Here is a 27,092-nt window from a genome sequence, read left to right as displayed (position 1 = left end):
AGGCTGTCTTCTTTCAGTTAGTAATATACATTTAAGTTTCCTTCATATCTTTTCATGGCTTGATGTTCATTTCTTTCTAGTGTTGAATAATATTCCATTGTGCGGGGAGGCACCTGGGTGGCTCAGTTGGTTAAGTGTCCAACTCTTGGTTTTGGCCCAGGTCATAATCTCACAGTTTGTGAGTTTGAGCCTTGTGTTGGGCTCTGCACTGACAGCATGGAGCCTGTTTGGGATTCTCTCTCTCTCTCTCTCTCTCTCTCTCTCTGTCTCTGTCTCTGTCTCTCTCTCTCTCTCTGTCCCTCCCCGGCTCATGCTCTCTGTCTTTCAAAAATAAACTTTAATATTCCATTGTCTGGGTTTATCCATTCCTCTACTGAAGGATATTTGGTTGTTTCTCAGTTTTTGGTAATTATGAATAAAAATTCTGTAAACATCTGTTTATAGGTTTTTGTGTAGACATAAATTTTCTTTTTTTAAAAACTTTTTTAAACCTTTTTTTATTATTTATTTTTTTTTTTTTAATTTTTTTTTCAACATTTTAAATTTATTTTTGGGACAGAGAGAGACAGAGCATGAACAGGGGAGGGGCAGAGAGAGAGGGAGACACAGAATCGGAAACAGGCTCCAGGCTCCGAGCCATCAGCCCAGAGCCCGACGCGGGGCTCGAACTCACGGACCGCGAGATCGTGACCTGGCTGAAGTCGGACGCTTAACCGACTGCGCCACCCAGGCGCCCCTATTATTTATTTTTGAAAGACAGAGACAGAGCATGAGAGCGGGGGAGGGACAGAGAGAGAGAGGGAAACACAGAATCTGAAGCAGGCTGCAGGCTCTGAGCTGTCAGCTCAGAGCCGGACACATGGCTCGAACCCACGAAACCATGAGATCATGATCTCAGCCAAAGTTGGACGCTTAACCGACTGAGCCACCCAGGCGCCCCATAAATTTTCAACTCCTTTAGGTAAATACCAAGGAGCACAATTACTAAATCAGGTGGTAAGAGTATGTTAGTTTTGTAAGAAACTGCCAAACTGTCTTCCAAAGTGGCTGTGCCATTTTGCATTCCCACCAACAATAAAGGAGTGTTTTTCTTAATACATATCCTTGCCATCATTTGGTGCTGTTAGTGGTCTGTCTGGATTTTGGTCATTCTAATAGGTATGTGGTGGTATAAAATTCATTCTTTAGATTATAAAAGGATTGTAAATAGGTTAGAGAAAATTTGGAGATTAAAGAAAAGAAAAAAAATTCCCGTCATCTTATCATACTAACATACCTACTTTTGGTATTTTGTCTGTCTTTTATTTATGCATTTTTTATGAAGTTGAAATCATACCGTTATATACAATTTGTAATCTCATTTTAAAAATTAATACTTTATTTTCCAGACAGTTTGATTTACAGAAAAATCAAACAGACATTTCCCTTATATCCTTCCCCCACCTCCACCATATAGTTTCTCCTTTTATGAACATTTTACATGAGTATGGTCCATTTGTTTAAATTAATGATCCAGTGTTGATATGTTATTGCTAACTGGAGCTCATAGTTTATTATTATTCCTTTAGTTTTTACCTAATGTCTTTCTGTTCTAGGATCCCACATTATATTTAGTCATCGTGTCTTTTTAGGCTCATTTTATTTATTTTTATTTATTTATTTATTTAAAAAAAATTTTTTTTTTTTTTTTAACGTTTATTTATTTTTGAGACAGAGAGAGACAGAGCATGAACGGGGGAGGGTCAGAGAGAGGGAGACACAGAATCCGAAACAGGCTCCAGGCTCTGAGCTGTCAGCACAGAGCCCGATGCGGGGCTCGAACTCACGGACCGCGAGATCATGACCTGAGCCGAAGTCGGCTGCTTAACCGACTGAGCCACCCAGGCGCCCCATTTTTTAGGCTCATTTTAGCTGCAACAATTTCTGTTTCCTGTTTTTGATGACCTTGACAGTTTTGAGGAGTATTGGTGAGGTATATTATAGGATGCCTGACTATTGGAATTTGCCTGAATTTTCTTTTCTTTTCTTTTCTTTTCTTTTCTTTTCTTTTCTTTTCTTTTCTTTTCTTTTCTTTTCTTTTCTCTTCTCTTCTCTTCTCTTCTCTTCTCTTCTCTTCTCTTCTTTTCTTTTCTCTTCTTTTCTTTTCTTTTCTTTTCTTTTTTTCCCCAAGATTAGACTGGGGTTTTGGTGTCTGGGTGAAGAATATTACAGAGGTAAAGTGCCATTTTCATCAGTTCACATTAAGAGTACATACCATCATTATGATTTGTGATGTTGATCATCTGGCCAAAATTGTGTTTGTCAGGTTTCTATACCGTAACGTTATTCTCATTGCAAGGTTATTCTCATTTCCCTCCCCTACTGTACCCTTTGGAGAGGAGTCACACTATGTGCAGTCTACACTTGAGGGGGGGGTGATGCTTCCCTCCTTTATAGTATAGTATCTATATAATTTATTTAGAATTCTTCTGCATAGGAGAAGGATGTCTGTTCTCCCCCATGTATTAATTTATTCAGTCATTTATATCATTATGGGCTCCTGGATACTTATTTTATATAATATGGATTATATAATCCAGTGCTGCTCTATTTTGTCCTTCTAATTGTTCCAGCTTTGACCATGGATAGCTCTTTCAGTTGGCTCCTTTACACTTTTGCCATACCCTGCCATACCCCCATTAATGTGCAGGGTTTTTTGTTTTGTTTTTGAGTACTTCTTTACTCTCTGTTATTACAGAAGATGAGCTCTGAGCTCATCTTGTGTATTTCCTGCCTCAGTCCTGAATCAACCATTTCTCCAAGGAGTCCTAGTTCTTTTTATTGGGGGATGGTGTTAGAAACCAAGAGCAGGGCGATAGGTGTTGTCGTTGCTACTGGATGTAGCTTCTTTTTTCCTCCCAGCTGAAAGCAAAAAAAAAAAAATAAAAAGTGTGTGTACATTAACTCTTGTGTATACACGTGTCTATAAATATTTCTATATGTAATCATCTTTATATTAAGTTAAACATGAGTTCTTATCGCTCTCTCTAGCTTTACTCCATTTCCATATGGATCTTTTGTTACCCTCCTCTTGCAGATCTGTACATTTCCACTTCAACAATAAGAAGTTTGGCTCCCCACATTCACCGTTCATTTACTTAATTGCTCAACTCCAGTATATATGGAAAGCAATTGTTACACTCTACCCTGGGAAGCAGTTGTATTGACTAGAGTGTAGTACTTATGTGCAGTCCCTTTTTTGTCTTTATCTTACAGAATTCATTCATTACCTACCCCCTTCGGTGAGGTTGTTTGAAATATATTTGAAATACAGTTAGATTCTCTTGTCACAGTTTGGGATTCTCCCACCCTATTAGTTGATTTCTGGAAAAAAAAAAATGCATACAGTAAGGTTTACTCTTTGTGTTGTAAAGTTCCATAGTTTTTGACAAATGCATAATGTCATGTGCTGTTACAGTGTCATACAAAATAGTTTTACTGCCCTGAAAATCCCCTGCACTTCACTTATTCATCCTTCCCCTCCCTCTAAGCCCTTGGCAACATACTGATCTTGCGTTTTCCAGAATGTCATATAATTGGAGTCATATATATATATATATATATATATATATATATATACACACACACAATTAAATAATTACTAAAAGTATATAGCCTTTTCAGATTGGCTTCTTTCCCTTAGCAATATGCATTTAAGGTCTCTCCTCCCACACCATGTCTTTCTGTGACTTGATAGCTCATTTCATTTTATAACTGAATAATATTCCATTGTCTACATATACCACAGTTTTTTTATCCATTCACTTATAAAAGATAACTTGGTTGCTTTCAGTTTTTGGCAATTATGAATAAAGCTGGTAAAAACACTCATCAGGTTTTTTGTGTAAATGTAAGCTTTCAACTCAGTTGGGTGCATACCTGGTAGTGTGAATGCTGGATCTTATGGTTAACACTATGTTTAGCTTTTTAAGAAACTGTCAGTATGTCTTCCAGAGTGCCCATACTGTTTTGCATTCTCACTAAACATGAGTTGCTCTTGTATCACATCCTCACCAGCATTTTGTATCATTAGTTTTTTGGATTTTAGTTATTCACATAGGTGTGTAGTGGTACCTTGTTTTGATTTGCAATTCACTAATGATGAATTTTTCATTTTTTTTTAATTTTTTTTTTTTTTTTTTTTTAAGTAATCTCTTCACCCAGTGTGGGGCTTGAACTCACAACCCGGAGATCAAGAGTCGTGTGCTCTACCGACTGTTGTATATAAAAGAGTTAAGGCACCCCAACTTTTCATACTCTTATTTGCCCTATGTGTATCTTCTTTGGTGAGGTTTCTGTTCATATCTTTTGTCCCAATTTTTATTTGGGTTGTTTTTTTTTTTGTTGTTAAGAGTTCTTTCTGTATTTTGGATATGAGTGCTTTTTCAGATATGCATTTTCCATATATTTTTTTCCATGCTGTGGCTTGTTTTTCAGTCTCTTAGCAGTATTTTTCACAGAACAAAAGTTTTAATTGTTTTTAATATTTATTTATTTTTGAGAGAGAAAGAAAGAGAGAGAGAGACAGAGTGCGAGTCAGGGAGGGCAGAGAGAGAGAGGGAGACACAGACTCTGAAGCAGGTTCCAGGCTCTGAGCTGTCAGCACAGAGCCTGACATGGGGCTCAAACTTGTGAACGATGAGATCATGACCTGAGCGAAAGTCAGACACTTAACTGCCTGAGCCACCCAGATGCCCCCAAAGTTTTTAATTTTAGTAAAGGTCAGCCTAGCAATTTTTTCTTTCATAGATCATGTTTTTATTGTTGTATTTAAAATCTCTTGGGGCGCCTGGGTGGTGCAGTCGGTTGAGCGTCCGACTTCAGCCAGGTCACGATCTCGCGGTCCGTGAGTTCGAGCCCCGCGTCAGGCTCTGGGCTGATGGCTCGGAGCCTGGAGCCTGTTTCCGATTCTGTGTCTCCCTCTCTCTCTGCCCCTCCCCCGTTCATGCTCTGTCTCTCTCTGTCCCAAAAATAAATAAAAAACGTTGAAAAAAAAATTAAAAAAAAAAAAATTAAAATCTCTTTGCCATACCCTAGATTTTCTTCTATGTTATCTTTTAGAAGTTGCGTTTCATAATCCACTTTTTAACATCAGGTCAAACATGTTTCTAGATTATTTTCTTCATATGTACAATTTTAAATAACTGTTTTGTATTCAATTTGTGCTTTAATTTTCTTAATCATTCATCCCTCTATTGTTGACTTTTTATAAGAACAAATTTGGAAACAACCTTTTTCTTTGTTTAGGGTTACTTCATTTTTTCTTTCAACATAGACTTGAGAGTGGTCTACATGCCATGGTGAAGTTCTTGCCCTCTTGGAGCTCTTGTTTTGATGTTTTCCTTAGGATAAATTTTCATAATGCCATTTTAGTTGAAAAAAATATGAACATTTTTATAACTTTAGTGCATATTACCAGTGAAATTACTTTCAAAAGCATTTTTACCTATTTACATAGTCATCATCTCATTTTCCATGTAAGTTAACATTAAAAGTAATTGTGATGATAATTTTGCACTTTTTAAGTTGTTGACAAGATTTACAGTTAGAAAAAACTTGGGGCATTTGGGTGTCTCAGTCAGTTGAGCATCTGATTCTTGATTTCTGCTTAAGTCACGATCCCAGGGTTGTGGATCAAGCCCCACATTGGGCTCCTGCTTAAGATTCTCTCTCTCTCCCCCTTTGCTCCTCTCCCCAGCTCGCATTCTTTCTCTCTCTGAAATAAAAAAGAAAATAGAAAAGGCTCAAACATTTTATTTATTTATTTATTTTATTTTATTATTTTTTTAACGTTTATTTATTTTTGAGGCAGAGAGAGACAGAGCATGAACAGGGGAGGGCCAGAGAGAGAGGGAGACACAGAATCCGAAGCAGGCTCCAGGCTCTGAGCTGTCAGCACAGAGCCCAACGCGGGGCTGGAACCCACGGAGCGTGAGATCATGACCTGAGCCGAAGTCGGATGCTTAACCGATTGAGCCACCCAGGTGCCCCAAGGCTCAAACATTTTAGAAACCTTTGACCATTTACTTTTCTCTAATTATACTTCTCTTTTCTTATCAATAAATTAGGATAAATAAATTACAATAAAATGTAAGATGAAAATGTTACTATTTCTGAAACAAAATTCCAAAAATTTCTTGGTATTTAGTCATCCAGAATAGTAATTTTGTGTAGATATATCCAAGCTACACTTCTGTGGCTATGTTCATGGCTTATGCATGTTTGAATCTCTTATCTCAAGAGTTTAAAGGCAAAGTACAGCATGAGTGTTAAGATTACTAGTCAATAAAAATATTTTCTGGCTTGATTGTTTGCCTAAGTAAGATAGTAAGAAGGCAGAGTTTGACGAAAAGGAGCCAATCTGGGATGCCTGGCTGGCTCAGTTGGTGGAGCATGTGACCCATTGATCACAGGGTTATAAGTTCCAGCCCCACATTGGAGCTTGCTCATAAAAAAAGAAAAAGAAAGAAAGAAAGAAAAAAAAGATGGGCACCTGGGTGGTCCAGTCAGTGAAGCATCTGACTTGACTTTGACTCAGGTCATGATCTCACAGTTGTGAGCCCTGCATCCAGCTCTGCACTGACAGCACTGAGACTGCTTGGGATTCTCTCTCTCTCTCTCTCTCTCTCTCTCTCTCTCTCTCTCCCTCCCTCCCTCCCTCCCTCCCTCCCCCCCCCTCCCTCCCCCTTCCTGCTCTCGTTCTCTGTCTTTCTCTCTCTCAAAATAAATAAATAAATTTAAGAAAAGAAGGAAAGAAAAGTAGCCAATCTAAGCCAGTCAAATGACTGAACTGCAAAATTAGAAAGGACAGATATTCAGATTTCAGTAGAATAGTTCCTTGCTTTTATAGTCTAAGTGTCTAGTATTGCTGTACCCACTAACTGGGCAATTAAGCAGTGAAAAGTCAAAGCAGTGTCCCTCATCTCATGTGTCAAGAGTCTGTTTTTCTCCAACTTGTGAGCCTTCACCCAGTTTCCTAGAAGATATATTGTAGAGAAAATAGGGAGGTTGTTTAAAAACCTTTGTGTAATTGGGGCGCCTGGGTGGTTCTTTTAGTTAAGCGCCGACTTCAACTCAGGTCATGATCTCACAGTTTGTGAGTTTGAGCCCCATGTTGGGCTCTTTGCTGACAGCTTGGAGCCTGGAGCCTGCTTTGGATTTTTGTCTCTCTCTCTCTCTCTCTCTCTCTCTCACTCACTCACTCTCTGCCCCTCCCTCACTTGTGCTCTGTCTCTCTCAAAAATAAAATTAAAAAAACATAAAAAAAATAAAATTATTAGGTATATCTTTATAATGCTGAAAACACAAAGGAAATTTTGGGTATCACCTAGTTACCTAAGAAAACAAAATTTGGTCTTATTTGGATTGTTGGGAGATTTTTGGTAGCCTTTTGTTTCCTCACCTATTATGAAAAATTTCAGACATACAGAAAAGTTGAAGGAAATGAACAGTGCATATCTCTGCATATGTGCCACCTAGATTTTATAATTAACATTTAGCTCTATTTGTTTAATCATTATCTGATGAAAATGTTTTGATAGTGTGTTTAAGCCATTCCCTTTCTTTCTGGAATAACATACATGAGTAAGACCCTATTGGGCAGAGTTATTTCTGCATGGTGTAGGACTAGGTGGTTCTCTGATGCAGTGGTCTTACGAAGATGATACCCTTCTTGTGATCCCCATCAGCATAGGTTGAGAACTGAGTCATTTATTTTCAAATGAATTCCAGCTGAATTATAATAGTTTTTTTTTTAATGTTTGTTTATTTTTGAGAGAGCTCAAGCAGGGCAGGGGCAGAGAGAGAGGGAGACAGAGTATCTCTCTGATACAGCAAGCTCTGTGCTGACAGCAGCGAGCCTGATTCAGGGCTTGAACTCAAGAACTGCTAGATCATGACCTGAGCCAAAGTCAGACACTCTACCACTGAACCGTGCAGGTCCCCATAGATCATGTTATAAAGACAAGAAGAAGAAAGGCGAGGGAAATTGGCGGTGGAAAGGGTTGTGTCATCAGGAGGCTAACATGCTACTTACTAACCTGTTTACCCAGCTGACACAAATACTATCATACAAATAGCTATCATTTATTTATTTTTTATATTTTTTTTAATGTTTATTTTTTTGAGACAGAGCATGAATGGGGAGGGCCAGAGAGAGAGGGAGACACAGAATCTGAATCAGGCTCCAGGCTCTGAGCTATCAGCATGGAGCCTGATGCGCGGCTCGAACTCTCGGACGATGAGATCATGACCTCAGCTGAAGTTGGACACTTAACCAACTGAGCCACCCAGGCGCCCCAATCAATAGCTATCATTTACTTAGTGGTTACCATGTTCTAAGGCTTTATCCCATTTTGGTTCTCACTCTGTTAGCTGTAGGTATTATTAGTGCCATTTTATGAATTAGGAAACTGAGGTTTAGTGAAATTGAATAACTTCCCTAATTTCTCGTCTGTTAAATGGTACAAGTGGTACCAAACCCAAGTCTGTCTGACTCTAAAACCCATGCTTTGAACCAGAAGTCTACTGCTATAAATTCCCTTTATGGAAGAATTTATTGTTTGCATTTATGTCTTTAGAATTGTCCAAATTGGGCCACACTTAATTTGAGTTTAGTTATAGAGGAATTCTAGTGGAAAAGAGGATGTCATGTAAACATTCTTATGATTGTAAAGACCTCTTAATTCTTGACGGAGGGCCCTTTTTGAAATTAGTTGTCTAGCATTTTTTACTAACTTCATTTCATTCTCTGAAGAATGAAGGAATTTCCAGCCTTGTATTAAATTGCAACATGTATAGCATTCTTTCTATAGTTGAACCAAATAAACATTAGCAAGTGTGTTTATTTATTTATTATTATTATTATTTTTTAAATATATGAAATTTATTGTCAAATTGGTTTCCAGCAAGTGTGTTTAGAATGTGAGACTGGTAGTTCATTCCTGTCTTTATTTTTTAATGTATTTTTAAAGAGGTTTTTGGGATGATAGCCAATTTGAAGCTTGGTCTTTCTGATAAAGAAGTGAAAATAGGCAAGTTCCCTGGCTCCTGGAATAAGCCTTACTTCAGTTTCTTTGATGACTTTTGGGCTTGCTTTTGCGAGTGACCCGGGGAACAGTGCATTCTAACTCGAAAACTCAATGGGTGGAGGAAGTGTGTGTTGAGAGCAGTAGTTCTTAACCTTTCTGGAGGTCACATTGCTCCCTTTTGAAGACTTTCCTCTGGAAAAAATGCATATATGCACACAAATACAGTTTTTCATACAAATTCTATATAGGTGTTCACCGACCCCCAAAGTCTATTGACAACTATACCCCAGGTTAAAGATCCTTTAAAGGAAAAAAATGAGAGAGCTGAAAATAAGATTTGAGCAGAGCTGTTAAACGTTTTTTCATAGATGTGCATCTCATAAGATTGATTTTACTAACATAAAAATCTTGTTTTAGTATCTAAAATGTTTTATTCGGCCTCTAAAATGTGAGTTTTTCCCACTTTGTTAAAAAAATTAAGTCACTTGGGTGACTCAGTTGGTTAAGTGTCTGACTCTTGATTTTGGCTTAGGTCAAGATCTCCTGCTTTGTAAGTTTGAGCCCCATATCGGGCTCCATGCTGTCTGTGCAGAACCTGCTTGGGACTGTCTCTCTCTCTCTCTCTCTCTCTCCCTCTCCCTCCCTCTCTCTCTGCCCCTCCCCCATACATGCACACTCTCTCTCCCTCTTTCTCAAAACAAGTAAATAAACTTAAAAAACAAAATAACAACAACAATAAAAATTAAGGTTGTTCATAAGTAAGCTAAGACTCACAGGGGTAAATGAAGTTTTCTGTTGATTTCTAACTTTTGCTTTTTCAATTTTATTTTTCTTCTACCAGCAAAACATTTTCTCAGAACTATTAATAAGGCTAAGATTTAATTTTATTTTTATCTATTTATTTATCATTTTATTAAAAAAATTTATATCCAAATTAGTTAGCATATAGTGCAACAGTGATTTCAGGAGTAGATTCCTTTATGCCGCTTACGCATTTAGCCCATCCGCCCTCCCACAGCCCCTCCAGGAACCCTGTGTTTGTCTCCATATTTAAGAGTCTCTTATGTTTTGTCCCCCTCCCTGTTTTTATATTATTTTTGTTTCCCTTTATGTTCATCTGTTTTGTTTCTTAAAGTCCTTATATGAGTGAAGTCATATGATATTTGTCTTTCTCTGACTGACTAATTTCACTTAGCATAATACCCCCCAGTTCCATCCACGTAGTTGCAAATGGCAAGATTTCATTCTTTTTGATTGTATAAGGCTAAGATTTAGATGAAATCCTTTGGCAATCCCCAACTTTAGTTTCCATTTCTTCTTCAACCAGAATTTCTTTGTAACAGGCATCTACACAGTACTTCTAATGCGAGTGTTCAGGTGGTGTTCCCAGCAGGTTACATGTTTCATTACATCCATCCTCACAATAACCTTGTTTGGGACTTATTATCGTCCCCACTTTACAGATGCAGAAATCAATGCTAAGAAAGATTAGATGACTTAGTTAAGACCAGTGCCAGTACTAAAGGCAGGGTCAGGATTTGAACCCATGTAGATCTAGCTTCAATGCCTATTTTCTCTCTGTTTTGCCATCTGGTTCTGTGATCAGAGTTGATCACTTTTTCCTGATTACTAGTTTGACCTGATTCAAATTTTAGAAGCCCCAGTTCCCAATCAGTGGTGAAGGTGCTTTTATTTTCTTCTACAGGTAGCCAATTGTAAAATTATTGAGTTTTTGTGTGTATAAGTTAGACTTTAGGTTGTGAAATGTCTAGCGCGCTGATTTACTGACTAGGTTGTTAAACCCAAAAGGAAAGAGCTTTAGCTGGATGATCTCCTGCCTTTTCTGTTTATGTACGTGGATGTTTCAGGTACCAGAGTCTGACAGAGACAATTCCAGTGACTGAAACATTTGTGGAAGGCTTGTTACTAAACTTAGCATCATTTTCAGGAAGGAAAAATCCTAATGGTTTGTAACTGAAAAAGAGCTTAACTCTAAAGGGTACATAAGCTTTTATCAAATTGACTAAAGGCCAGGTGTGTGTTTCCTAACTCTCATGGGATAGCCATGGAGGGAACCTTTGGTCAGCTAGCTGCCTAGTGGTTTTTGCTGAGATGGCAGGCAGGGTCAGCATTGTGGGAAGGTACTTCAGTTTGCTGAGTGAGTTTTGTGAGACTCAGCATCTTTCTTGACAAAATTATTGTTCTTCCAAACCTTGTACTTTTCCTAGTTGCAGCCTTTTTATGTACAGTGAAACAGGGAGGAGAATGAGTAGGTTGATTTACTATATAACTTTATTTTATTTATTTATTTATTTATTTATTATTTATTTATTTATTTAACGTTTATTTATTTTTGAGACAGAGAGAGACAGAGCATGAACGGGGGAGGGTCAGAGAGAGAGGAAGACACAGAATCTGAAACAGGCTCCAGGCTCTGAGCTGTCAGCACAGAGCCTGATGCGGGGCTTGAACTCACGAACCGTGAGATCATGACCTGAGCCGAAGTCGGACGCTTAATTGACTGCGCCACTCAGGCGCCCCTATATAACTTTAGATGTACATTTTTTTTTATCTTGAACTGATTACACAGAATTTTAAGTGAGATAGCACAGAAAGAAGATAGAATGCTAAGAGGGATTAATTGACATGATTGGGAGGACAAAGAAGTTGGTTAAGATAATGAAAATTTAGTTATCTCCTTGTCTTTTAAAAATTTTTTTATTTAAATTTTTTTTTTTTTTTTTTTTTTTTTTTTTTACTTTGAGAGAGTATGTGAAAGCAGGGGAGGGGCAGAAAGACAGGGAGAGAGAATCCCAGGAAAGCTATATGCTATCAGCGCAGAACCCGACATGGGGCTTGATCTCATGAACTGTGAGATCATGACCTGAGCCAAAATCAAGAGTTGGACACTTAACCAACTGAGCCACCTAGGCGCCCCATCCCCTTGCCTTTTTAAAAATGAGACTAGTGTGTATGAATATCTATACCATTTAACTCTCAAGGTGATGAAACTCAGTATAAAGGAAAGTTAAGTTGAATGATTTGAAGATATGGGATGAAATCAGATACACATATATAAATTATCTTAAGTCATCCTTTTTGAGTCTTTACAAATTAAAGGAATACATTTTGTAAAAACTTTCTGATAACAGAAATTTCAGAAAGTTTAAAAAGGATTAAGTACAGTTCAAATGGCAGGATTGTTAAAAGCTACTTTGACTGTATAGTATATATGCTTGGTTAGGGTGAGGAAATTAGCTTTGAAAGCTTTGTGCCCTCTTTCCCGTGTGCTTTCTTGAAACGAAGTGTGGGATTCTAGCTTGGAGGGTCAGGTCCTCTCCAACGTTTCCATTTTGTTCTCCCTGCTGTAAGTTCACAAACAGCTCTTCACATTATGATCTATAAAAATATAAACAGCCTTTCTGGAGCCAAATTAATTTTGTTTTTATGGTTCATACTGCATGACACTGGAGTGGGGTAGAAGGGTGGAGATACAAGGTGTTTGGACCCTTCTTGTTTATGGGATTGTCTTTTTCCCTTTTTCCCCTTAGGAACGGCGTGAATGTTGAGGGGGCGACACACAAGCAGGTGGTGGACCTGATCCGAGCAGGCGAGAAGGAATTGATCTTGACAGTGTTGTCTGTGCCTCCACATGAGGCAGATAACCTAGATCCCAGTGAAGACTCGTTGGGACAATCATTTTATGATTATACAGAAAAGCAAGCAGTGCCCATATCGGTCCCCACATACAAACATGTGGAGCAGAATGGTGAGAAGTTTGTGGTGAGTGTCAGCCCAACTCAGTCCTCAAAACATCTAGCTTTTGTTTCCCCCAGGCTTATCATTTATGATTTATACTAGAGCACTAGATGCAATCACCGCAACCTAGGTCAGTTTGCCTACCAGGAAGATGGGTTCACACATAAATAAAAGACACTGACCGTGATTTTTTTTGCAGGAGGTGAACTACAGTAATGAAGAAGATTTCTCTTTCTGCTTAAGTGTATTCCATTTTATTTCCAGACAGTTTTAAATTTGTATTTGTATTCTGGTTGTAAACACGTGTGAGTTGGTTTTGTTTGTTCTTTTATTAGTTGCTGTATCTCTTTGCTACTAGCAGTCTCTCACTTACTATTGACTCTGCTGAGGTGTAGAGCAAGATTAATTTTAAAAGGTGGTGTCTTCCGAAACATTTTGATAATACAGAGTTTGTCCACATCAGAACCTGCAAGTGCCCTACCCTTCTCTCCACATCTTGTTCTTTTTCATTTTCTTTGGAGATGTCCATGTGAATGATTAATGTGGGTTTTTCCCAAGGTCCTAATTATACTCTGAATACAGTTCCCATGAACTGCTCTATTACATTTCCAGTCTGTTCCTGTTGTAGATGTGTGGGAAAGCCCACCTTGAGTTCTGGGTGCCAGCCCCTTTTCTGAGTGCCTTTGCTTGTTCCTCAAAACCCAGTTGCTGTTGATAGCCCAATCTACTTACTTTTTCTCTTGATTGCGGTATGCTTTATTTGCCTTTGATTATTTGGGGAGTGCTGATATAATGAGAAATTCATTATTCTTTGTAGAAAGTGCAGTGGGGGGGCGCCTGGGTGGCGCAGTCGGTTAAGCGTCCGACTTCAGCCAGGTCACGATCTCGCGGTCCGTGAGTTCGAGCCCCGCGTCAGGCTCTGGGCTGATGGCTCGGAGCCTGGAGCCTGTTTCCGATTCTGTGTCTCCCTCTCTCTCTGCCCCTCCCCCGTTCATGCTCTGTCTCTCTCTGTCCCAAAAATAAATAAAAAAATGTTTAAAAAAAAAAAATTAAAAAAAAAAAAAAAAAAGAAAGTGCAGTGGGTTCTGTTAGACATTGACAAATAGACTACACGTTTCAAGCTGAACTGCTGACTCAAGTTGCTGTCTCTGAAACTGAGATTTGTTCCCTGTATAGGAATGAGCTACAGGACACTTGTGGTAAATTCTTTTTAGTGAGGAGATGAGAAAAGCAAGCAAGTAAACCAGAAAAATTCAGAAGGATCAAACAATGTTCAACTGCATCTGTAATTTAGCTGGTGATGGTAGTACAGAGCACAGTCTAGCTTGGCCTGGTCTATGGATTCTCAGAGCCATGTACACAGTTTAGAGTTTCGTATTTCAGAGGTGCTATCCATTCAGTCATAAGGCATGTAAAGAGTAGAAATCAAGGTCAGGTCCTAAAATTAGAGCACAATGGATGTTGAGACCTTTTGGGAATTACCTGGGATCTTGAGAACCTTTGTAGTCTTTAGAAAAGGAATGAAACTGATTGTCCCTTTTAGAAAAGGAATGAAACTGATTGTCCCTTTTAAGAAAATCAACATTATTGAGCACAGTTTACCTGCATGAACATGTCCAGTTTCATGAGTTTGGGTAAGTGTACATAGTTTTATAATCACCACTGTCACAATCAAGATAGAAGAACACTTTCACCACCCAGAAACTTCTCTTGTGACCTTTTATAGTTAGCCCTTTCCCTGTAGCACTACCCGTGTTGACCACTGATCATCTTTCTGTTACTCTATTTTGCCATTTCTAGGATGTCAAATCAATAGGATCATATAAGTAGCTTTTTTGTGTCTGGCATTGTTCATTTAGTGTAGTGCTTTTAAGATTTATAGTTGTTGTGTATGTCAGTAGTTTGTTTCTTTTAATTGCAATTACTTTTTAATTGGATAAATTCATTGCAGTTTGTTTATCCAGTGACTTGTTGATGCATGTTTGGGTTGCTTCCAGTTTGGGGCTATTATGATTAAAGCTGCCATGAAATAACATTAATATACAGGGCTTTAGGTAGATACATGTTTTCATTTCTCTTGAGTAGCTATAAGTGGAATTGCAGAGTCATATGGTAAAAGTTTAACCTTAAAGTCAAACTGTTCTCCAAAGAGGCTGCACCATTTTTGCATATTCTCATTTGCAATGGAGAGTTCCAGTTGCTCTATAATCTCTCCAATGCTTGGTATTATCGGTTTTTAAAATTCTAGGCATTGTAGTGGTATCTTCGTCTTTTTTTTTTTAAATACTGTATTTATTTTTTTTTTTTAATTTTTATTTTTTTAAATTTACATCCAAATTCGTTAGCATATAGTGCAACAATGATTTCAGGAGTAGATTCCTTAGTGTTCTTTACCCATTTAGCCCACCCCCCTCCACAACCCTTCCCGTAACCCTCAGTTTGTTCTCCTTATTTATGAGTCTCTTCTGTTTTGTCCCCCTCCCTGTTTTTTTTTTTTTTTTTTTTTTTTTAATTTATTTTTGGGACAGAGAGAGACAGAGCATGAACGGGGGAGGGGCAGAGAGAGAGGGAGACACAGAATCGGAAACAGGCTCCAGGCTCCGAGCCATCAGCCCAGAGCCTGACGCGGGGCTCGAACCCACGGACCGCGAGATCGTGACCTGGCTGAAGTCGGACGCTTAACCGACTGCGCCACCCAGGCGCCCCACCCCTCCCTGTTTTTTTATTATTTTTGTTTCCCTTCCCTTATGTTCATCTGTTTTGTCTCTTAAAAGTCCTCATATGAGTTAAGTCATATGATTTTTGTCTTTCTCTGACTAATTTCACTTAGCATAATACCCTCCAGTTCCATCCATGTAGTTTCAAATGGCAAGATTTCATTCTTTTTGATTGCCGAGTAATACTCCATTGTATATATATACCACATTCTCTTTATCCATTCATCCATCAATGGACATTTGGGCTCTTTCCATACTTTGGCTATTGTCGATAGTGCTGCTATAAACATGGGGGTGCATGTGTCCCTTCGAAACAGCACACCTGTATCCCCTGGATAAATGCCTAGTAGTGCAACTGCTGGGTCGTAGGGTAGTTCTATTTTTAATTTTTTGAGGAACCTCCACACTGGTTTCCAGAGTGGCTGCACCAGCTTGCATTCCCACTTTTTTTTTTTTTTAATTGTTTTTTAATGGTTATTTTTGAGAGGGACAGAGTGTGAGTGGGGGAGGGGCACAGAGAGAGGGAGACACAGAATCTGAAGCAGGCTCCAGGCTCTGAGCTGTCAGCACAGAGCCTGACGTGGGGCTCGAACTCATGAACCATGAGATCATGACCTGAGCTGAAGTCGGACACTCAACCAACTGAGCAACCCAGGCGCCCCTGTCCATCTGGTTTTAATTGCATTTGCCTAAAGACTCATGATGAAAGCTTTATTTTCATGTATTTAGTGGCCATTCTTATATTTTTACTGGTGAAGAGTTCAACTTTTTTCCCCCATTTTAAAACTTGGATTGTCCTATTTTGTTGTTGAGTTCTTTATGTATTTGGAGTCCTTTATCAGATAGATATTTTGTGAAATATTTCTCCCAGGCTGTGGCTGGCCTTTTTATTTTATTTTTAATAGTGTCTTTCAAAGAACAGAGGTTTTAAATTTTGTTGAAGTCCAGTTTGTCTTTTTCATTTATGGGTCGTGTTGTAAGAAATCTGCCTAACCCAAGGATACAAATCTTTTATGTTTTCTTGAAAAAATTTTATAGTTTTAGGTGTCTGTTTTTGTAATAACTTTATTGAGGTATGATTCACATACCAGCAGTTGTATACCTTAGGTGTATATGATTCAGTGTTTCTTAGTATGATCAACAGAGTAGTGCAGCCATCACCACAATTTTAGAACGTTTTCCTCACTTCAGAAAGAAACACTGTACCTTTTAGCCACCTCCTCCAAACCTCCCATCTGCTCTCTACTAATCTATTTTCTGTCTCTATGGATTTGCCTCTTCTGGACATTCCATGTAAATGAAATCATATGTGTTCTCAGGGTTTATCCATGTTGTAGCGTGTATCAACCAAGTAATATTCCATTGTCTGGATATACCACATTTAATTTATCTGTTCTTCAACTGATTGACATTTGGCTCATTTCTACTTTTTGACCGTTATGAATAATGCTGTTTTGAGCATGTATGTACAATTTTTGATGTGGATATGTGTTTTCATTTCTCTTGGATATTACGTAGAAATGGAATTACTGGGTCATATGGTAACTCTTATGTTTAACCTTTTGAGGAAATGCCAGACTTTTCTCCAAAATGGCTGCATCATAGTTTTCGCTCTTATGTTTAGGTCTGGGACCCGTTCTGAGTTGATTCTTGTATCAATACTAAATGATATAAGGGTCAAGATTTTTTTTTCCCCATTTGAATATCCAGCAGCCTGTGTTGAAAAGGAATATCTTTTTCCCATTGAAATACCTTGGCTTTATTGTTGAAAATCAATTGAACATGTGGTTCTATTTCTGTATTCTGTTGGTTATGTCTGAACATTTCAATATTTTTGTTATTTTGAGATTGTCTTCTGTTTAGTGTCTTTTCCCTTGAAAATGGGTCATATCCTCCCGCTCCTTTGTACAGTGAGTAATTTTGGATTGTATCCTGGATGTTGTGAATGTTGCATTGTGTAGGCCCTGAGTTCTGTGATATTCCCTGAGGAATGTTGATGTTTTGTTTTACCTGGCAATTAAGCTATGCCGCTTGTGGGTTGTACTTCATGTTTCAGTTCAATTCTTTCAGGCTTTTCTGTACTACTTTGAATCTGTTCTGCATTTGTATCATTCAGGGAGGGATTAGTATGAGATACTTGGTGTTCATTCACAAACTTAAGGCATCCTTTTCTGTGTTTCTCTCTTCTGGAATTCTCTACTCTTTCTGGTGGCGGCCATGGTTGTAGAATCCTTTCTTTCCTCCAGGCAGGAAGACGTCAGGGTTTCTATTGGAGTTTTTAGTTGCCTAAGTTAGGCTACTTTGTAACTTATGCCCACTGTCTGGGCAAAGCCCCCTAAAAGCAGGACACCTCCCCCCACCCCTCTCAGTGGTGTGCTCCATATTTTAATGTCCCTCTGCAATCTGCCTGCATTTAGTGTAGTATTCAGAATTATCGGGTAATTGATTTTTGCATTTGGTCCAGAGTTTGTAGTTGTTATCACTGGAAAGGTTGGTCTATAGGAGACTCTTCAGTTCTATCAGTTTTTTTCATATATAATGAAGCTGTTGCCCTCTTGATGAATTGGCCCCTTTAATGTTGTGAAATATCTCTTTATCTCTTGTAATATTCTTTGTTCTGAAATCTTTCTTTGATATTAACATATGGCCGCTAATAGCTACTTCACCTTTCTTTTGATTATTGTTCTCATTGGGTATCTTTTCCATCCTTTTACTTTTAACTTATCTATATAGCCGTGCTTAAGGTAAGTCTTATAGACAGCATATACTTGTGTCTTGCTTTTTATTTGGCAATCTTGGTCGTTTATTTGGAGTGTGTTGTCTACTTACGTTTCATATAATTATTGAAATAGGTTTAAATCTATCATCTTATTCTTTATGAACTGTATCTCATCTGTTCTTTATTCCTTTTGTCCTCCTTTCCTGCCTTCTTTTTAATTAATGGAGTATTTTTTAATGATCTTGTTTTATCTCCATTATTGTATTATTAGATATAATTTGGGTTTTTTTTTAATGTTTATTTATTTATTTTAAGAGAGAGCACGAGTGGAGGAGGGACACACACAGAGAGAGAGAGAGAGAGAGAGAGAGAGAGAGAGAGACTCTCAAACAGGCCTTGCGCTGTCAGCACAGAACCCAGTGCAGGGCTCAATTTCGTGAACCTCGAGATCATGACCTGAGCCAAGAGCAAGAGTTGGACACTTAACCAACTGATCCACCCAGGCGCCCCTTGTTGTTTTATTTTCTTAGCAGTTGTTCCCACTTTACACTATACATCTTTATAAGTATTATCTTTAAATAATACAATATTATTTCTCATATAATGAAAGAATTTTACAACAGTATATTTCATTTCCTTCTCCCATCCTTTGTGCTGTTGTCGTACATTTTACTTCTAAAGGTGTTATAAATTCCATATTACTTTGTTGTTTTCTTTGTTTTAAACAATCAAGAGATTAGAAATGAGAAAAGAGTTCTTTTATATTTAACCACATATTTACCATTTCTGGTGTCCTTCGTTCCTTTGTGTAAATTCAGTTTCCATCTGCTATCTTATTCCCTCCGCCCGAAGAATTTCCATTAATGTTCTTATAGGGCACATCTGCTGGCAATGAATTCCCTTAGCTTTTGTTGGTCTGAAGAAGTCTTTATTTCATTCTTACGTTTGAAAGATATTTTTATTGGTATAAAATTCTGGGTTGATAGTTTTTTCTTTCAATACTTTAAAATGTGACTCCTGTCTTCTGGCCTGCTTAGTGTCTGATGAGAAGTGAGAAGCCTGCCAGTTTTTGTTCCTCTTTATGTAATGTTTTAACCCCTTCTAGCTACTGTCAAAGTTTTTAAACTTCAAAACTAGGTCTTTTTTGGTATTTATCCTGTGATTGGAGTTTTCTAAACTTTATAGAGCTATGGTGTGATATCTTTTATCATTTTTCAAAAAATCTCAGCCAGTATGTCATCAAATATTTCTTCAGCTGTGTTTTTTTTCTTTTGTCTTTCTGAGATTCTAATTACACTGTGTTAGACTGATATTGGCCTTTAGCTTTTGAATGCTCTATTCTGTTTTTCTTTTTTGTTTTGCTTTAGATTATTTTTATTGTCCTATTTGCAAGTTCACTGATTATTTCCTCAGCTGTGTCCAGTCTACTGATGAGCTTGTCAGAGAAATTCTACATCTCTGGCATCATGTTTTTTTATTTCTAATATTTCCCTTAAAATTGTCCATCTATTTACACATGCTGTGTACATTTTCCATGAGATCTTTTTTTTTTTTAATTTTTTTTTTTTAACGTTTATTTATTTTTGAGACAGAGAGAGAGCATGAACGGGGGAGGGTCAGAGAGAGGGAGACACAGAATCTGAAACAGGCTCCAGGCTCTGAGCTGTCAGCACAGAGCCCGACGCGGTGCTCGAACTCACGGACCGCGAGATCATGACCTGAGCCGAAGTCGGCCGCTTAACCAACTGAGCCACCCAGGCGCCCCCATGAGATCTTTTAATATATGAATCATAGTTATTTTATTTTATTAAAAAAATTATTTTAAGTTTGTTTATTCATTTTGAGAGAGACAGAGTGAGCAGGGAAGAGGCAGAGAGAGAGAGAGAGAAAGAGAGAATCCCAAGCAGCCTCTGTACTGTCAGCGTGGAGCCCATCATGCTGTTCAAACCCATGAAACACAAGATCATGACCTGGGCTGAAATCAAGAGTCATTTGCTCAACTGACTGAGCCACCCAGGTGCCCCTGAATCATAGTTATTTTAAGATCCCTGTCTGATAGTTTTAATATCTAGATATCTCTGAGACTACCTTATCTCTTGACATATGTGTTTTTTATGTCTTGCTTTTTTGTCCTGTAATATGTGATTGAATATGCCAAGCATCATGTGTAGAACAGTAGCGACTGAGGTAAGTAGTATTTGAATCTGAAAATATGCAGGCATCTTCTTCTGTTAGGGGATTGAGCCGGTCAAGCTCAATTTGGGTGTTGTTGTGGCTTTTGGTACCTTTATTGTGCTGTAAAGTTCAAATCCCTCTAACAGTAAGTCGCTTTGTGCTTAGACTGGGGGCTGGGGTCAGAGGCTCTGTTTTTTCTCACTGTTCTCCTCTTCCCTCTCTCAACTTTTAGCCACCCCTGCATGCCTGTACCACAGACAAATTCTCTCCATACTCTTGCCTCTCTTCTGCTGGTGAACCGCTCTTGCTTTTTATGTAGGCTAGGTTTGTAATAAGGTTCTCTGTTATCTGGTCCTGCTTCTGTCTTAGGCAGTCTACTTAGACCCTGTGCCTATGTCTTGGGAGTGAGACTTTTAGTTTTTCTACCCTTCTTCCTTATCACAACTAAACTCTGCCTTGTATCTGTGGTTAGTCTTGGAAGAGTTTCTTCTCCTTCCCCCAGCTATGGCCAATCTCTACTTAGTATCAGGAACTTGGGCCTAAGATGGTTTCCTGCCTCTCACCAGGAGTGGAGGGTTTTTGCTTTTACTTTTTTCCCAGAAGCAGGGGATCTTCACCAGTGCCCTCCAGATGAAAGGGTTTGCTGCCCATCCCCCAAGGGATTAAGGCTTTTGCTTAATAGAAGAGAAAGGTCTAGGGAAGGTGGGTGGAGCATTGTGTCTGTCCCCTAACAATTGCCAGTCACCTTTCTCATGCCTAGGCTACTATGGTAGACCATTTCTAGGCTCCTGCCCTGTCCCTAGTCTTTCTTGTGAGCACAAGAGGCCCAGGGGGGAGACTTGCATGTGCATAGGAGCTCTCTTATGTCTGGAATGAGATTACTGTTCTTGCACCTTCCTAAATCCTACAGTTGCTTAATGTATTTGCTACTTCTTTTGTTTCTGTTATTTCTGAGTCTGTTTCTATTGACTGATTTTTCTCCTGGTTTACAGGTTAAATTTTCATGTTTCCTTGTATGTCTAGTAATTTTTGATGGGGTATCACACACTGTTAATTTTTTTTTTTTAATGTTTATTCATTTTTGAGAGAGAGAAAGAGATTGTGAATGGGAGAGGGGCAGACAGAGAGGGAGACAGAGAATTCCAAGCAGGCTCTGCACTGTCAGCACAGAGCCAGATGTGGGGCTGGAACTCATCAGGTGAGATCATGACCTGAGCTGAAATCAAGAATTGACCGCTTAATCCTGAGCCACCCAGGCACCCCCTGTACACTGTTAATTTAATGTTATTGTGTGTTAGATTTTGTTACATTCCTTTAAAGAACGTTGAAATTTTTTCTTTTTCTTTTTTTTTTCTTTCTTTTTTTGCTGGCATGCAGTTAAGTTCCTTATAGATTACTTTGATTCTTTTTTAGGTTTGTTTTTAAGCTCTTTTAGTATGAGCATAGAGTAGTTTTTACTCTAGAACTAATTTAGCCCTACTCCTAAAGCATAGCCCTTTTTAGTTCTTTTGATTGCTATAGAAATTCAAGGGAGGTCTCTCTATTCTGGTTGGAGGAAAGTCAGATGATTAAAGATGGTCTTTGAACTCAGGTAATTGTTATTTTTACAACTCACCCTGGTAATAGTTCTTTTCCTCAAATTGCTATTCAGCCAAAATTCAAGGGGAGCCTATGCAGATTTCTAGAGCTCTGTCTCTCTTTAGCTCCCTCCTCTTGTGTTCTGCAAAGTCTAGCTGCTTTAGCCTCCCTAAACTCTAGTCTCTGTCTCCACAACTCCGTGAAGTTGCCAAATTGTTTGGATGCCCCTGTCTGAGTTGTAGTTCAAGAGTTACCTCTAGACAGGAAGCCTAGGTTGAGGTAGGGCTCATCGTGTTTGTTTTCCTTTTCTCAGGGATCACAGTTCTTAGCTGCCTATTGTCCAGTGTCCAAAAATAGTTGTTTCCTATGTTTTGCCTAGTTTCTAGTGTTTACAGTGGAAGGTTAATTCCAGACCATCCATAAAATTTCCAGACTATCCTATAAAAGCAGAATATTTTTATTTATGGGTATTTTATTTCTTGATTTTAGAAGACATACCAACAGAATCCTATTTCATACTATTTAGAAAAATCAATTCTAGATGGATTAAGACTTAAATGACAAAATGAAAAAATTAAAAGCTCTTAGTAGAAAGTATAGGTGAATAGCTTTTTGATCCTGGGTATAGCAAAGAGTTTAAAAGACACAGAAAGCATTGGTAATAAAAATAATGATAAATTGGACTCTAAAACTGAGAAATTTGGGGGGCACCTGCGTGGCTTACTTTGGTTAAGCATCTAACTCTTGATTTTGGCTTAGGTCATGATCTCACAGTTCATCAGATCAAGCCCCGTGTCCAGCTCTGTGCTGATGGCACACAGCTTGCTTAGGATTCTCTCTCTCCCTCTGTCTCTGCCCCTTCCCTGCTCATGTGCACTGTCTCTCAAAATAAATAAACTTTAAAAGAATTAAACAGAAAAAAACCCCCAAAAAACCAAGTTAATAAAGTGACAAAACAAATGATACAGTAGGAGAAGATACAGTGTATACAACATGAAAAAGATTATGTCAAGAACATATAAACAACTCTACAAATCAGTGAGAAAAACACAAAAAATTAATGCAACACTGGACAAAATATATGAATATGTTTTTTTACAGAAGAGGACACTCACATGGCCAATAAATACGTGAAGAGATGATTGACATCATTACATGTAACATTAAGAGAATTGTAAATTGGAACCACAGTAGGAAATCTTTTCCCACCCATTCCCCATTGGCAAGAAGTAAAAGAATTTTTTTATGTATTATGAAAGGAGTATAACTTGATGTAACCACTTTAGCTTACAGTTTGGCATGATCTCTTTCAGTTGAATATTCACATACCTTATAACCCTGCAGTTCTAGTCTGAGTACATCTAGGAGAATCTCTTATATACGTACAACAGGGGGCATATGTACAAGTTCATAGCAGTATTTGTTCACAATAGCAAAAACCCAGAATCAACCCAAGTGCTCATCAACAGAACAGGTATTTAAAAAGCAAAACAACAGGGGTGTGTGGGTAACTCGGTCGGTTAAGCCTCTGACTTTGGCTTAGGTCACAATCTCACAGTTTGTGGGGTTAAGCCCTGCATCAGTCTCTGTGCTGACAGGTCAGAGCCTGGAGCCTGCTTCAGGTTCTGTGTCTCCCTCTCTCTTTGCTCCTTCCCCGCTCGTACTCTGTCTGTCCCTCTCAAAAATAAATAAACATTAAAAATAAATAAAAAGCAAAACAACAACTGTTATATACAACAGAATAAACCACAAAGGTGTGTAACATTGTGGATGAGACTAAGGGAAAAAATAAGCCCTGGAAGGTCTCACTGTGCATGGTAACCTTTTTATAAAACCTAAATGCCCTTTAAAAATTAAAATAAAAAAGAATTTAAGTATTACATATAAATACAGGAAAAAACTATAAAAAGAAAAGCGAGGGAATGATGAACATGATTATGATCATTTTGGGGGTCAGGGAAGCAGGGAGAGGGGATGAAGGAGGCAGAGACTATGGTTAGAAATAAGTGTCATGGGGCGCCTGGGTGGCTCAGTCGGTTGAGCGTCTGACTTCGGCTCAGGTCACGATCTCGCGGTTCGTGAGTTCGAGCCCCGCGTCAGGCTCTGGGCTGATGGCTCAGAGCCTGGAGCCTGCTTCCGATTCTGTGTCTCCCTCTCTCTCTGCCCCTCCCCCATTCATGCTCTGTCTCTCTCTGTCTCAAAAATAAATAAACATTAAAAAAAAATTAAAAAAAAAAAGAAATAAGTGTCAGGGTCTTAGTTTATAATTTACTTTTTGCAAGGTTAAAAATAACTAATTTAATATCCAAAGAGCTTGCCATGAGACTATGTTGTGAACCAAAGATTATGATTAATCCAGTTCTGTATACCCAAGGTCCAAATAAAGAAAAAAAAAAAGTAACGGAGACCATTTATGATCCATGTTAGGGAGAATACACACACAAGAAACCGAAGTTATTTAAGAGCATATTGTGGCCTTTATGCTTTTTTCTTCCCAAGAAGGAGCCTAATGCTTCAGCATTTAGGAAAAATATTTCAGTGTTCCATTGTTAAGGATCTCACCCATTTTACTCAGAAATCAGCTAAGAGTGCTGTATCTCCTTTTGCTTTTATAGGCAGCTTATGAATGGCAATAATGTTTGGTTGTTTTTTTTTTTAATTTTTTAAAAATGTTTATTCAATTTTGAGAGACAGAGACAGAGCATGAGGGAGGGAGGGGCAGAGAGAAAGGGAGACACAGGATCTGAAGCAGGCTCCAGGCTCTGAATTATCATCATAGAGCCCGACGCAGGGCTCGAACCCACAAGCCGTGAGATCATGACCTAAGCCAAAAGTCAGATGCTCAATTGACTGAACCACCCACGTGTCCCTAATGTGGTTTTTTTAAGATGAATTTTCAGCTAAAAATACGATTAAATGGCAGGGTGGTGTTGGAAGCAATTTGTTGGTCATAATGTACATTGAAGATTCATCCAGATCAACAGCAGGAACCAGGACAGTGTCTGCTAGACTTTCAGAAGCTGAACTTGAGTGATATTGCCATGGCCAAAATGTCATCATTCTACTTTTTTTTTTTTTTTCACTTTTGCATTATGTATGGAGATTCTCTTCTCTGTTCAGTAGCACAATTCCTGTCGGTTTACTAAAGGTTTGAAAAAATGAGAACGTTTTAATATCTAGATCCTATATAGGTTGAGACGTTATCACTTAAAAGCCTTATCTGTAGGTGGGAGGGTTAAGGAACCAACAAAATGAAGATCTCTGATATCTGGGATTTCAGTTTTGCTATTGAATACCCAGATGTTACTAGAATTGCTTTCCCACAGTGGCTTGTGCTCATTGTAAGACTTTATCAGTTACAGGGCGGCTGGCTGGCTGAATCAGTAGGGCACAAGACTGTTGATCTTGGGCTTGTGAGTTCAAGCCCCACATTGCGCATGGAGTCTACTTGAAAGAAAGAAAGAGAGAGAGAGAGAGAGAGAGAGAGAGAGAGAGAGAGAGAGAGAGAAAGAAAGAAAGAAAGAAAGAAAGAAAGAAAGAAAGAAAGAAAGAAAGAAAGAAAGAAAAGAAAAGAAAAGAGAGAAAGAAAAGAAAGAGAGAAAGAAAGCAAGAAAAGAACTTACCAGTTACCATCTTCTGGCATTCATTACATAGCATTAAATCATGAGGCTGGAGAGATAAATGGCATAGCATGGATTTTCAGCATTTACATATTTAGAAGTCATTTTGAAGTTGAATTTTGGAACTTTGACTTACAGAATCTAGAGAAACAAAATAAGATCACTGATCAGATAAGTTTTACACTTTCCCCACCTATAATCCATGCCTTTTTCCCTATTGGGTTCTTACTGAACAAAGACTATCTCAAGAGGACTGAAACTTGTTACCCTCAATGGTGCTATGGTGATGTGGAGCATGCGGGCTGAGGCCTGTAACCTGTGTACGGAATCCATGCCTGCAGTGCCCTGCCTGCCCAGGTCCTGGGGCTGAGGGTGGGCTCTGCTCTCCATGCATGAATTCACAGACAAACAACAGAAATGATGTTGGAACAGTAGGAATCAGCAATTTTGCACAGGAAGCTTTGGGAGATGTTGTTTAATGTAGTCTGCCTGAAGTTGGGACCAAACTGAACAAACAAAATGAGTTTGGTGCTTTGGACAGTGTGAAAGCTGCTGGTGAACTCTTATTCTCCTCTATCAGAAGAAGTAACTGAAATTAATGAAGCTCTTAGAGAAAATCCAGGACTTGTCAACAAATCTTGTTAGGAAGATGGTTGTCTGATCAAGATAACAGTAATCCTTCAGAATTGGATGAATTAATGAGTGAAGAAAAATATAAGAAATATATAAAGTCTATTGAGGAATGAAAATGGAATCCCTAAATAAACTAGTATAAACCAAAAAAAAAAAAAAAAGGAAGAAAAAAAAGGAAGAAAGAATTGTTTTCTCAGACAACTGGTTTTGCAGTCTGAACATTCCAACTTGAAGTCTTGTAGGTTATGGTCAGTTGGAGAAGAAGGTGACCAGTGATCACTTAAATTCAGTGTACTATCACAAGCTAGATTAACTTCATCTAATTCCATTTATGAGCCAACCAGTCTTAGGGTTTAAATTAAAATGGAAAGATCCTAGAAGCACGGCCTGCCTGTGTATATCTTTAATTTCTATTTGATTATGTTCTCCTTTAAGTCCAGAGAATATATATATATATATTTTCAACATTTATTTATTTTTGAGAGAGAAAGAGGACATGCGCAGGGAAGGGGCACAGAGAGAAGGGGATAGAGGATCCAAAGCAGGCTCCACATTGACAGCAGAGCCTGACAGTTGGCTCGAACTCCCAAACCGTGAGATCATGACCTGAGCTGAAATCAGATGCTTAACTGACTGAGCCACTCAGACACCCCCAGAGAATATATTTTTTGATGGACTTTCTCATTTGTAATGAGGCTCTGGGCGTTTCTCATGGATCATGGACATTCATGAGTTTTAGGCAGAAGATCTCAGCATGCACTAAGTTAATTGGTCATTTTTTGGGCAAATGAGTGTATCCAAACCAGGGAAATACAAATACTAA

The 27,092-nt window shown here is 38.4% G+C and overlaps 1 protein-coding gene across 2 annotated transcripts in view; it reads left to right on the top strand.

Moving 5' to 3' along the window:
- The window catches only part of SNX27 (sorting nexin 27), a 66,940-nt gene that overhangs the window by 14,799 nt on the left and 25,049 nt on the right, over window positions 1-27,092 (top strand). For both annotated transcript variants that reach the window (XM_058715747.1, XM_058715748.1), the window contains exon 2: window positions 12,620-12,851. In XM_058715747.1, the coding sequence (XP_058571730.1) occupies window positions 12,620-12,851 (232 nt within the window). The remainder of the gene's footprint in view (window positions 1-12,619; window positions 12,852-27,092) is intronic.

The sequence above is a fragment of the Neofelis nebulosa genome, chromosome 2 (assembly GCF_028018385.1).
Source record: "Neofelis nebulosa isolate mNeoNeb1 chromosome 2, mNeoNeb1.pri, whole genome shotgun sequence".
Lineage (NCBI taxonomy): Eukaryota > Metazoa > Chordata > Mammalia > Carnivora > Felidae > Neofelis > Neofelis nebulosa.
The sequence above is the reverse complement of the archived record's forward strand: the minus strand, read 5'-3'. Positions and strand labels throughout refer to the sequence as shown.